Genomic DNA, 13,074 nt, shown 5'->3' with positions numbered 1-13,074 from the left:
GTCTCTGCTATTGTTTATTGTTGACGTCACTATGCTTGTTTAATGCATTACTATTGATGACGTGATGCAACTACTGGTAACTAATTAACATCTGTCAGGATGGAGAAACCCAAGAAGACAGAAAAACCTAGCAGTCAGTCTTGTATATTTGTTATTGCATTATATATTTTCCTTCGCAAGGATTGCATATTTTATTGTCTGCTGTATTTTATACATTAATCAAAGCTTTATTATACATACAAAAACAATGTCACTGTAAAAGTGAATGTATGCTATTCGGAAATAATACATATGTCATGGCGTGTCATTTATATTGACGCGGGCATATACTTGATGTTATCTTAATTATTTTGATGATTAAATCTTATAAGCATAATATTTTTTTGTCTTGCTTTCACGGGATTAGGTTGATTTATTGGCCAAAGCACACATCTAGTTGCTGCGATAGGAATCGATACTGTTATAACGCTATATTTTTACTTAAACAAATAAAATGCTAGCCAATGAGACAGTGTGAGGACTACGAGACTTTCGTTGGGTTGATAGGAATGCACAGTGACCTACAGTGTACAGTCAGGTCGAATGGCGACAAGCATGTCCTGTATACTGTCTTTTTTAGTGATTCTGATGTATGTATTGCCGTCCGAATCTTCTGCGGGTAAGTAAAGACTATTTATTGTTTAATACCAGATGGAATTGTTCTAAACATTTTACAAACAGTTTGTTCGATAAAACGACTTTAAACTTCAATATCTTTTCTGATACTACGTGTAATATTGTTGATGTACTACATCTGTGATATTATCATCTTATCTGTGATTCGCCATTAGGGTGTATTGTTTCTATATCATCTATATTCATCCCGACTGTAAATATCATATTTTCATGTCGACCACATGTGATAAAATACAATTAAAGGGTATAATCTTCTTGCTTTCGGCGTATCAAACAATTTCAATATATGATTCCTAGTTTCCTTTTAGTTTCAGATCCGTGCGTTAGTCACGAAAGAATCCACAAAGGGAAATACAGAGGAACAAAATGCAACTACAGACTTGGGAAAGCAGTAAATGACCGGTACATCAAAGATAGTATGTGGTACATAGCAGTGGGATCCAATGGCCCACTGAGTATGCCAACATTTCCTGTTAACGTCGACGAATGTAGTACCAAATTGCCCATCTGGATGAATGGTATGTTTTGATCTTTTAATGATAAGCAAAAGAAGTAAAATGCGTATCTTGTTTTTTAATATTTTATTGATGCGTACAAACTAAAATTATTTTTTTGTTAATAGTATTTATTGTATCATATTAAAGTATATTTTGAGGAATGAAAACATTTTTCATCTGAAGCAGAATATCAAATCAATAAAAAAATATTTTGTCTTCAAAATTGTAAGATATTTAAAAAGATTGGAATTGGGACAGTAAAAAATTTGGAAATGAGCAAACTAGTTAAGTGAATCTGTATCCTGAAACTTCAAGATTTATATGATTGATATGAATAATATATTACCGTTTGGCCTTTTTGTTGTAATTAGGCCTGTGCATAAAACGGATGAATTAAACTAACCTTTAAATTTTAGAGGGATACATTTTTATTTTTTTTGTAAATTAGTTTAGCAAAATGTTTATCTCTGTGCTGCACAGCACATTTTAGTATGGCCAGATACATAATTCAGACCGGATTCAAGCAGAGTGGACGCTACTTTTTCTCCGTTCGATTCACAATTAGATTATTCACTAAAGTTAGACGATTAAACTGTTGCTTTGTTGATTTTTAGAAAACCGTTCAATTAAGTGTGTGGAATCAACTTTCAAAACCTTGTATAAACTCATCAATATTAATAAATCTACATGTTAAATATTATGTCATATTTCAACAAAATATCACCGATATGCTACTCAATGTATATTTACGCTTTTGAATAACATTTTACACAATTCTGTAATAGTTATTTTAATTTTTAAGAACAAGGTTTTTATAAATTGCTGTGTGCTGTCGAACTATCTATTGATTTTAACGGAAAATTTAGACAAACTCAAAAGCAAGCCGCTGACCAGGGGAGAACATCTTTGTTTGCATTATCAAATGTTTGTAAGAAAACAATTTTAATATAAAAACTCAATTGTCTGTTTTGATACTTATGTAAATAGTGTTTTAAGTTATGGAGCAGAAGTATGGGGCTTCCATGCTGCACCAGATATCGAAAATTGCATGTGAGATTCTGCAAACAAATATTACTACTACATAAAAATAGTATGGTGTATTATGAACTTGGAAGATATCCCATGAAAATAGTTAGAAAATTACGTATATTCAAATATTGGATAAAACTGAGAAATGTAGGAAATTATATTCTAAGGTCATGCTATGATGATATGCTTGGTAATAATGACATTTTGTTAATGAGTGTAAAAGAAGAATTATACAGAATTGGTCTTGGAAATGTGTGGGAATCCTCCAGTTTAAATAATAACACTTTTCACATTATAAAAGAACGTCTTTGTGACATATTCAGACAAGAATGTTTTGAAAAAATTCAATCTTCTCCTAAAGGAGCATTGTATCAATATGTGTGTAATTTTGGTCACCAGTATTATTTATCAAAACCTGTAAATATAAATTATTTAAAACAAATATGTAAAATTCGAATGTCTGCACATAAGTTAAATATTGAGTGTGGCAGATATAATCGAACTGAAATACAAAACAGATTTTGTACAGTATGTGACCTGAATGATGTCGAGGATGAGTTCCATTTCATTTTAAAATGTCCTTGCTATATTGATATAAGGTTGAAACTAATTAAGAAAGATTATATAAGACATACAAGCATGTACAAATGAATTCAACTACTTACTTGTGAGAATGTATCCGACATTTGAAATCTTGGCAATTTTTTAATACAAACAAACAAAAGGAGATATTGTATGTTGTCTCTGTATTGTTTTGTATATATGTTATAACTGATAAGTCAACCGACATTATCTTAAAAAGACGACTTTCTTGCTGAACTTCAATTTATTTTTGGGTTAAAATATTTTCTGTAAAGAAATAATAATTTATCAATCAACTTAAGGGTAAGTTGTATTGTACGTGGAACATATGACAAAATTATCTATAAGTCTTAACGTTTCTGGTCAACAACTGTTTGTATCCCTATAAAGTAAACATGAATTGACGAAATTTCAGCGGGGGATAATCCCAATGTTACAAAGAACATGTCTTTAGATAAAAATTCATCTCTTTATTACATATAAATTGAGTTTGATTAAAACTTATTGACGTATCATCTCGCAGCAACTTCCTGTTAGATAACAAATGTTATTCGGCCGTAGCGTTACTAGGAAGGAGATAATCTGTACAACCTGCTTGCTTGCTTGCTTGCTTGTTAAATTAAAAGATATTTTTTAACGCATTCAACACGCAACACGCAACTACTTCCTGTTATCAGATACTGTAAAGACTTTAGAACAACATAAATTATCAAAAGTAATTCAGCTTTAGTGTATTATTTTCCTAAATATGTTGAACAGGGAATAGAACATATTAACATAAAGCAAAATCGCAATATCACTGACCAGTCAGGCGCGTAGCTGGACTGTTTTGTATGTGCATGAAGAAGCCATTCTAGAGGGGTACGGGGGCATGACCCCCCCCCCCCCCCCCCCCCCCCCCCCCCGGATTTTTTTTAGATATCTAGATATCTAGAAGCACTATCGTGCCATCTGGTGGCTTTTTAGATACATATTTGAGCTCTTTTTTCTCCTTTTTCTCTCCGACAAAAATGTGTCGATTGTTGGAATTACCCGAAAATATCCGTTGCGTCATATCTCTTTCCTGATGAATCTTAATTAACTAGATATTTAAAATGTCGGAGGCAATATGAACAGGTTAATTTCAGATTTTTTGCTGTTGTGTCCCCCAAATCCTCTTTATATCATCAACATTTCTCAGAACCTAAGATAACGCTAGCTCCTATATCGATGTTTAGATATATGTATACATATATATCCAGTAGCCCTACCGAAGATAGGCCCAGGACTACTCTTAAAAAAATACTTAATTAGTTCATGACAGGGACAAATGAAGGCCTATATAATGTCAAAGATTAGCAAAAGCTACAAGTACGTGGCTTTTTTTCTGGCTTTGGGGCTTTGCCTTTTTCATATTACATTTGCAGGCGAAGTGAATGTAAAACTCAGATGGATCCTATCCGCGCATATATCCGCCCTAAGACCTATAACAACAATGCTAGTAACAAATCAATCTACAATTGTTATTCGGAAGACCTTTAATTGGTGAAAAAAATATACACAAAAATACATCCATTCCGGAAAAACAACCCGCCTCCGTTGACTTAGCTGTATTTTATGACCATCGTTTGTTAAAATGTTGCCGTGGATGGAATTTGAACTCGTGAGCTTTTTCCCATCTTTTTGACAGGATATCGAAATCCACCTTCACTTAAGTAAGACAAATATCGCCCTCGCTTGTTTTCCCGATATCAGAGGTAACAACAGTCAGACTGATCAGAACTGTGTTCGGTCGGTCCGGCATTACTAGGCCCTAATACAAATAGCCATTTTAGACTCGTCGATGTCTAAGTTAATGTCGCAAGAGGATGTTGTTTCATGTGAACCTACAGCTGCTTGGAAGAAGTCATGTATAAACTTGTTATTCGAAGATGATGCGGGTTTTTCGTTGGCTTTGCAGTCATGTTTCCGATGTTGACAACTTAAAAAATACTAATAATAAAATCGGCACCAGGTACCCTATAGGTTGGAACTTCGGGATGCGTACTGATTGTCGGCTGTCGGTTATACAGTTAAATTTAATATATTTTTCAAATGAACCACACATCATTTAATCACTTTTCCGAACTACAAAATAAATAAATAAAAATATAATAGTATATTTAAATTTTGTATGTGCATGCAACTGCTTATTTGCTTACGTGGCAGCTACGCGCCTGCCAGTACGATACAATTACTTAATGTTAATACTTATTATTCTTATCACATCAACATCAGTTAAAACACTTGACATTTTTGTCTTGAACCTTATTTTAAAAAATATCTTACTGCTATTGTGATTTTATCCGTTTTATTTGTGCGTTCGTGGTTACATGTACAATGCAATAAATCAACCAATAAAAACTGCGACACTTTTGATAAGAGTTTTAACGATGGATTAACGTAAGTCATAATATAAACAGAATATGTTTTAAATCTGTATCTAAGTAAACTATATGTAGTTGTTCAATTATGTTAAACACGACATATTGTAATCAATTCAATGTTTACATTTTTTTTATAGGACTAGATGAATGATTGATATTAGGATAAATAAATGAATGAAATATAGTAAGTAATATTTGCAAGGGAGAAATATAGCATAAAATATTTAAATGAAATTTACCTAAGTAGTTTCCTTATTTACAATATTCGTTTTTAATATTAGAGATAATTCTTGATCATTCTACATTCTTTCATTCACTTATTCTACGTATTATTAGTCTAATGATGTATTTCATTAGCGATTAATTAAAATATTGGATATATATCTAAGTATAAAGTAAATTTGCAAATTGCACTTTTATTCCTTAAAGCTAGTTATTTCTACTCCAGACAAATTGTATATAACTTTGTTTGCAGGAATTATTTAAATTTCTGATACGTTTTATATGCCAACGTTACGAAAGATACCGTTTAGCTGCAAATTCATGATTTGAAACAGTTCGATTTAAAAAGGTTGCCCTTTTCCCCTTTCTAAAATATCATAAAACGTATGGCTTTTGATATATAAAATGTTTCTAATAGCCACATCTATCATAATACATTGAAATATGAGGTTAAATAAACATTATGTTCTCTTTTCAGGTACACATCCAGACACTGGTGTGACAGTTAACAGGACAGCGTGTATGACAGGTCCAACGATGAAATGCCAGGAAGAATACAAAATACAGGTGAAAAACTGCAGTGCATTTAATGTCTACAAATTACAAAAAACAACTGGATTGGAAATGGCCTACTGCTTTGGTAAGAAACGTATCATTTATCGTTATTAAATTAAAGCCACTCTTACCAAAGTTTACTAATTGATTATATCTCATACATATATTATCCTGGCATTTTTTCACAATGTAAGACATAATATCGAACTAATAACGATGGTTAAAAAGAGCATAATATTTGGAAGTAACTATCTAAGTTGCGTAATGACAGAAATAAATAAATAAAAAGATAGATAATGCCTCATTTCTCTCAATAAAATTACAGTTGTATGTGTGTAAGTACGTATGCATATGTGAAAGTAAACATATGAAATGTGATATTTAGCTTTGTATTTTGCGGTATTGAACATTACCGTTTCCGTTCTTTTTCTTTACTTCTTGGGAGGGTCTAAATTTTGCACAACACCATTTATGGTCGTCAGTCAATATTTGTAAAATATTTACTGGCATTTAAACAAACTCAAATGTTTAGAATGGGATGTGGATTTCATTTATAGAGAATCAGTGGTAATTATCATGAATTACATTTTATTTGTAGGTGAAAATGTGCCATGTCCACCAACAGGTATGTACTTGGGAAAACATGTAACTGTATGTCAGATTAATGTCAAAGTAAAATAACTAGACTCTAAAATGTAAACGTTAGAACAATTTATTTAGTAAACCAACGGTATATATAATTATCAAAGACTGACATCGCTATGCTACAAGTAGTAATTTACAGAGCTTTCATAATTTTAACATAAATGTTTTCTTTTGTCTTAGTTTCTTAGTTATACATTTTCCCGATTTTAAGACTGGTCGTAGAAACAAAATGATTGCCAAGCTACCATCATTGATTTTGAAAGAAGAGGTTTGCAAGAAGTACTTGACAGGTCTTTCTCGAAATCTCACAATCTCACTTTGAAAAGACAATATCAAATACAACAGCATAAAGTTACCACCAGTTGCATTAGATTGTTTTGTTGACATGACTCAACTCCAACAGATTAAAGAAAAGATATAATTTACGAAGAAACAATGACGATCTTACGATAATGGGTACAAAGATTACTCTTGGATATTGTTTTTTTTAACGACGGAATCAAAACTCAAATAAAAAACACTTTAGATTTTTTTTATTTCACATATATATACGTCTTATAAACACTATTAACTGTTGAAGTTTGTCTAAGTAGCAATGCCTTATTAATGACCTTGCACGCTTAAACGTCTTCACACATATGCTCTCTGAAACAAAAGATTCTAAACCTTATTAAGTACAAAGTGAAATAAAAAGAAACCTCTACTACATTTATGGTCTTGTTAACAATTCAATTCTTTGTTCAGAACGTCATAAATATCGGGAAAATGAAATATATAAGTATGTTTTTGCGTAATTACGATCTATAGAAGGCAATCAATGTTTACGACGCAGGATGTCACATAATTTTGTCATTGAAGATCCGTGTGTTGATATTGACCGTGAGGAGCTAGTAGACGATGGACACAGGGCTCCTACGTGTTCTCGAATGGATCTGTGTGACAACAACATTAATGGATGGTACCGTGTGAACAAACATGGGAGTAATGGCACCGGGCTTAAAATGTCCGACAAGTGTCCACGTCCCGGATACTGCGGCGCGACTTCGCCGATCTGGCTCGAAGGTATTTTCGCTCTTTTAAAATAATGCTTTCTCACAATAAGCACCTAAACTTTGCTTTTGATAAAACAAATAAAAAATCACAATAAATATTTTTAAAAAAAATGAATGAATGAATGAATGGAAGAAAATATGAATTAATGAAAGAGTGAATGAAATGAATGATAAAAAATATATAATGTTAGAGCTATCATTCAACAAATTTGTTCCAAAACATACAGAGAACTGGTTAATTCTATAATTATCTTAGTATATTGAAACATATGTGTATTGGGAAAGCTATTTGAGACAGTGTATCCAGTCTAGCGATTATATCTGTAATCAAGTATTTGAAATGGAATCATTGAAATTGTTTTGGATTATATCCTGACTCTCCTTTTTGATAGAACGGCATCCATCGCGCTCTGACGGCATCGTGACAAGAAACGCATGTGTACGAAATGAAACGGATTGTTGCGGAGAGAGAGTTCAGATAAGAGTCGTCAACTGTCAGTCGTATTATGCCTATGAGCTCAAGGCTAGGACTACCTGTCCAGAGAGGTACTGCTTTGGAAACGTTGAGAATGGTACGTACGACAAGCATACCTGGATTCTTGTATTACTTTCTTACCAAATGATTTCGCAAGCAATATACAAGATTTCCGTCCAATCAGATTATCTCGCATTGGAGAAATTATTTCTAGATTTAAACGACAGATGTCGTTAGTGAAGCAGAAGACGCTTTCCCTTCCGGAACACAAGTTCTTTTTCTCGTTGTACCTTTCAAGGTTTTCCAACTAGATCTTGCCTTCTTACATAGTTCATCCTACTTTTTATCGATTGTGAGTTTGGATAACTTCTAAAAAACAGTTTATAAATACGCCTGAAATTAATAAATACACTGTATTTTCTCAATCAGTGCCTGTTTTCGGGAACAATATTAATATTTTATTAGATATGTTATTTGATTTTCCTTTCCTTAAATATTTGTAAAACATTTACTGACATTTAAACAAACTCAAAGGTTTAGAATGGGATGTGGATTTCACTTATAGAACATCAGTGGTAATTATCATGAATTACATTTTATTTGTAGGTGAAAATGTGCCATGTCCACCAACAGGTATGTACTTGGGAAAACATGTAACTGTATGTCAGATTAATGTCAAAGTAAAATAACGAGACTTTAAAATGTAAACGTTAGAACAATTTATTTAATAAACCAACGAAATATATAAATATCAAAGACTGACATCGCTATGCTACAAGTAGTAATTTACAGAGCTTTCATAATTTTAACGTAAATATTTTCTTTTGTCTTAGTTTCTTAGTTATACATTTTCCCGATTTTAAGACTGGTCGTAGAAACAATATGATTGCCAAGCTACCATCATTGATTTTGAAAGTAGGGGTTTGTAAGAAGTACTTGACAGGTCTTTCTCGAAATCTCACAACCTCGCGTTGAAAAGACAATATGAAATACAACAGCATAAAGTTACCACCAGTTGCATTAGATTGTTTTGTTGACATGACTCAACTTCAACAGATTAAAGAAAAGATATAATTTACGAAGAAACAATGACGATCTTACTATGGTGGGCACAAAGATTATTCTTGGATCTCGGTGGAATCAAAACTCAAATAAAAAACACTTTAGAAAAAATATTAATTAACATATATACGTCTTATAAACACTATTTACTGTTGAAGTTTGTCAAAGTAGCAATGCCTTATTAATTACGTTGCATGCTAAAACGTCTTCACAAATATGCTCTCCGAAATATAGGATTATAAACCTAATTAAGTACAAAGTGAAATAAAAAGTAACCTCTACTACATTTATGTTCTTGTTAACAGTTCAATTCTTCGTTTAGAACGTCATAAATATCGGGAAAATAAAATATATAAGTATGTTTTTGCGTAATTACGATCTATAGAAGGCAATCAATGTTTACGACGCAGGATGTCACATAATTTTGTCATTGAAGATCCGTGTGTGGATATTGACCGTGAGGAGCTAGTAGACGATGGACACAGGGCTCCTACGTGTTCTCGAATGGATCTGTGTGACAACAACATTAATGGATGGTACCGTGTGAACAAACATGGGAGTGATGGCACCGGGCTTAAAATGTCTGACAAGTGTCCACGTCCCGGATACTGCGGCGCGACTTCGCCGATCTGGCTCGAAGGGATTTCCGATATATAAAATAATGCTTTCTCACAATAATCACCTAAACTTTGCTTTTGATAAAACAAATAAAAAATCACATTAAGAATAAAAATCAAATGAATGAATGAATGAATATGAATGAAAGAATGAATGAATGAAAGAATGAATGAATGAATGAATAACCTTCGCCGATCTGGCTCGAAGGTATTTCCGATATATAAAATAATGCTTTCTCACAATAATCACCTAAACTTTGCTTTTGATAAAACAATTAAAAATCACATTAAGAATAAAAATCAAATAAATGAATGAATGAATGAATATGAATGAAAGAATGAATGAATGAAAGAATGAATGAATGATGAATGAAAGAATGAATGAATGAATGAATAAATGAATGAAATGAATAATTAAAAAAATATATAATATAAGAGGCATCTTCCAACAAATTTGTTCCAAAACATACAGAGAACTGGTTAATTCTATAATTATCTTTGAATATTAAAAAACATGTGTATCGGCAAAGCTATTTCAGACAGTGTATCCAGTCTAGCGATTATATCTGTCATCAAGTATTTAAAATGGAATCATTGAAATTGTTTTGGATTATATCCTGACTCTCCTTTGTGATAGAACGGCATCCAACGCCATCTGACGGCATCGTGACAAGAAACGCATGCGTGAGAAATGAAACTGATTGCTGCGGAGAGAGAGTTCAGATAAGAGTCGTCAACTGTCAGTCGTATTATGCCTATGAGCTCAAGGCTAGGACTACCTGTCCAGAGAGGTACTGCTTTGGAAACGTTGAGAATGGTACGTACGATAAGCATACCTGGATCTTGTATTACTTTCTTACCAAATGATTTCGCAAGCGATATACAAGATTTCCGTCCAATCAGATTGCTCTGGCATGGGAGAAATTATTTCTAGATTTAAACGACAGATGTCGTTAGTGAAGCAGAAGACACTTTCCCTTCCGGAACACAAGTTCTTTTTCTCGTTGTACCTTTCAAGGGTTTCCAATTAGATCTTACCTTCTTACATAGTTCACCCTACTTTTTATCGATTGTGAGTTTGGACAACTTCTAAAGAACAGTCAATAAATACGTCTGAAATAAATAAATACAATGTATTTCTCTCAATCAGTGCCTGTTTTCGGGAACATTATTAATATATTATTATATTAGATATGTCATTTGATTTTCCTTTACGTGCAGACTTTTTAAACACCACGTCTTTTTAGTGAATATTTTGTGAATTTTTCATAATAAAGAAGAGGGTACATATTCGAACTTGATAAATTCATATAAATAGCATGATTTTTGTCTAAACCTCTTACTTTCCAACATTACAGACATCGATTGCATTGCAAATAACGGCACGTTTGGTCATAACAGCGGATGTCATTTGCAAACCAACACCGTAAGTAGAGAATTAGAGGAAAGGTTCAGATAAGGTGAATTGAATCCTGCTTTATTGAGGTTTATTGGATATAAACCTCAGTGGGTCTTGACACAAGTTCTATGAACTGCACAGCAATTCATATTGTCATCACTCACTATAATTCGTCGTTCCAGTAAGATGAATAACTTGTTTGCATTGATTACAAAGAAACAAATTAATTAAGATGTAAATTGGTTTTCTTTAATTAAATTAAAAACTTCTGACAAAAAAATCTAACAATCTATTAATAGAACTACTTCCCTTGCCCCAATTGAATCGTTCATTTTTTTTTTTTTTTTTTTAAATGTTTTGTAGGTATTTTTAGTCCAGGTTCAGCCTTAATATGTGTTTTAAATTACTTAAAATGAAGAACTTATTAATTGGCTATTTACTCATTATTGATAGATGCGATACAGTATTTGATGGGTGTTTGAACCGGTTACAAAGTACGCTGACGTTTTTTGAGATATGTATTTTATGTTGAAAAACTAGCATAAGAAAGGAATAATGTTCGTTATTTCCCAAAGCATTTTCATTAATTAAATTGTTAAATAATCATTTATTTATATATAAAGTGATGAGGTTATTCGTAACGGGCAGACACTGATTAACAGAGCGGCGTATAATTTAAAATATCAGATGATTTAAACCTGTCACTTGTCTCCCATTATTGATAATGTGGTTACCCAAAGTTTCTTAGCATATTTGAATAAAAACATTAAGCACGAAACATAACTACAATCATGTCGATAGGCAATTAACGAAGACACTTCTCTTCATTGTTTTTTCATTACTATTGATTGTTTTTTCCTTCCTTATTTATTTTAAATGTAATCAACATATCTAACCTGAATTCTTATACATGAAGAATATTTTAATTTGTTATATAAACATATTTTACATACTTTTACAGGTACTAGAAGTGATCTCGGCCTTCCTCCTGTTGTGGATGTGTTCCCGTTGATGGCAGTGATAATGTATTGCTAGTGATTTCACGCAGTATCGTGGAGTTTCAATCATTTTTTGTTTATGTGTGACCAACTGTGATATTTATGTCCATGCAAATAAACATCAATCAAACAATGCTAAGCAAATATGAAAACAGATTCAAGATATTCTAAATAAAGCTTACAAATAGAGTAATATGCTTATTGATTCTGTTGATGATGTCTTTATAGAAATGTGTATTATTAGACTATAACAATATATTATTATTACTTCTAATTTAAAGTAAACTATGTAGTAAATACTCTTTTGTATTATTTCCGTCCAGAACAAACACTCCTGTTAATCCCTTGTTTTTTCAATAAATATTCCAATACATTTTGTTTGTGTGATTACATAAGCTTCGGATTAAGATTAATGGCATCGACTGTCCGATGAGTAAACATGAGGTCCATGGCCGTGTTGACTCGCGCTTTTTTGACAATTTTGTGTAGCGTTGTACGATACGAAGTACGTTGATAAGTGTTTACAGACACAATATTTTGTTTCAAGATAAAAATGAGTTTGCACATGCTCGTTTTGTGGGTTGCCTTTAGTCTACGACGGGGTGATTGATATTCAATTCTTAATTTTTTCGCACCCTTCCTTCCTCTGAGCAAGGACATTTAATTACCTTTTCCCTTATGCGCGATTTATTTGGGATTCGCTGCGCATACGTGACTTACTGATCAATCTAATGTTTGTGTAGACTAGTTTGTCTTTTATAAATAACATTCTTTTTGAACTCGGTGTCATATTTGGTTTACACTTAATTAAGACCCACCAATGTAGTACGGTCGATTCTCCTCTCTTAACCTGCCACACTG

At 32.4% G+C, this 13,074-nt stretch overlaps 2 protein-coding genes across 2 annotated transcripts; both read left to right on the top strand.

Annotated features, from left to right (window-relative positions):
* The first annotated feature begins 529 nt into the window (after window positions 1-529).
* Window positions 530-7,018, top strand: LOC110458087 (pancreatic secretory granule membrane major glycoprotein GP2-like). Its single transcript, XM_021509655.1, has 5 exons — window positions 530-658; window positions 984-1,193; window positions 5,889-6,059; window positions 6,564-6,590; window positions 7,014-7,018. Exons 1-5 carry the CDS (start codon window positions 583-585, stop codon window positions 7,016-7,018), a joined length of 489 nt encoding a protein of 162 aa, XP_021365330.1. The 5' UTR covers window positions 530-582.
* A 2,592-nt stretch (window positions 7,019-9,610) lies between these two features.
* LOC110458077 (uromodulin-like) lies at window positions 9,611-12,347 on the top strand. The gene is made up of 4 exons (XM_021509646.1): window positions 9,611-9,758; window positions 10,454-10,633; window positions 11,175-11,242; window positions 12,177-12,347. Exons 1-4 carry the CDS (start codon window positions 9,611-9,613, stop codon window positions 12,225-12,227), a joined length of 447 nt encoding a protein of 148 aa, XP_021365321.1. The 3' UTR covers window positions 12,228-12,347.
* Window positions 12,348-13,074: the final 727 nt, after the last annotated feature.

This window comes from Mizuhopecten yessoensis, unplaced genomic scaffold (genome assembly GCF_002113885.1).
Source record: "Mizuhopecten yessoensis strain PY_sf001 unplaced genomic scaffold, ASM211388v2 scaffold1171, whole genome shotgun sequence".
Lineage (NCBI taxonomy): Eukaryota > Metazoa > Mollusca > Bivalvia > Pectinida > Pectinidae > Mizuhopecten > Mizuhopecten yessoensis.
This window is presented reverse-complemented; position numbering and strand designations above follow the sequence as displayed.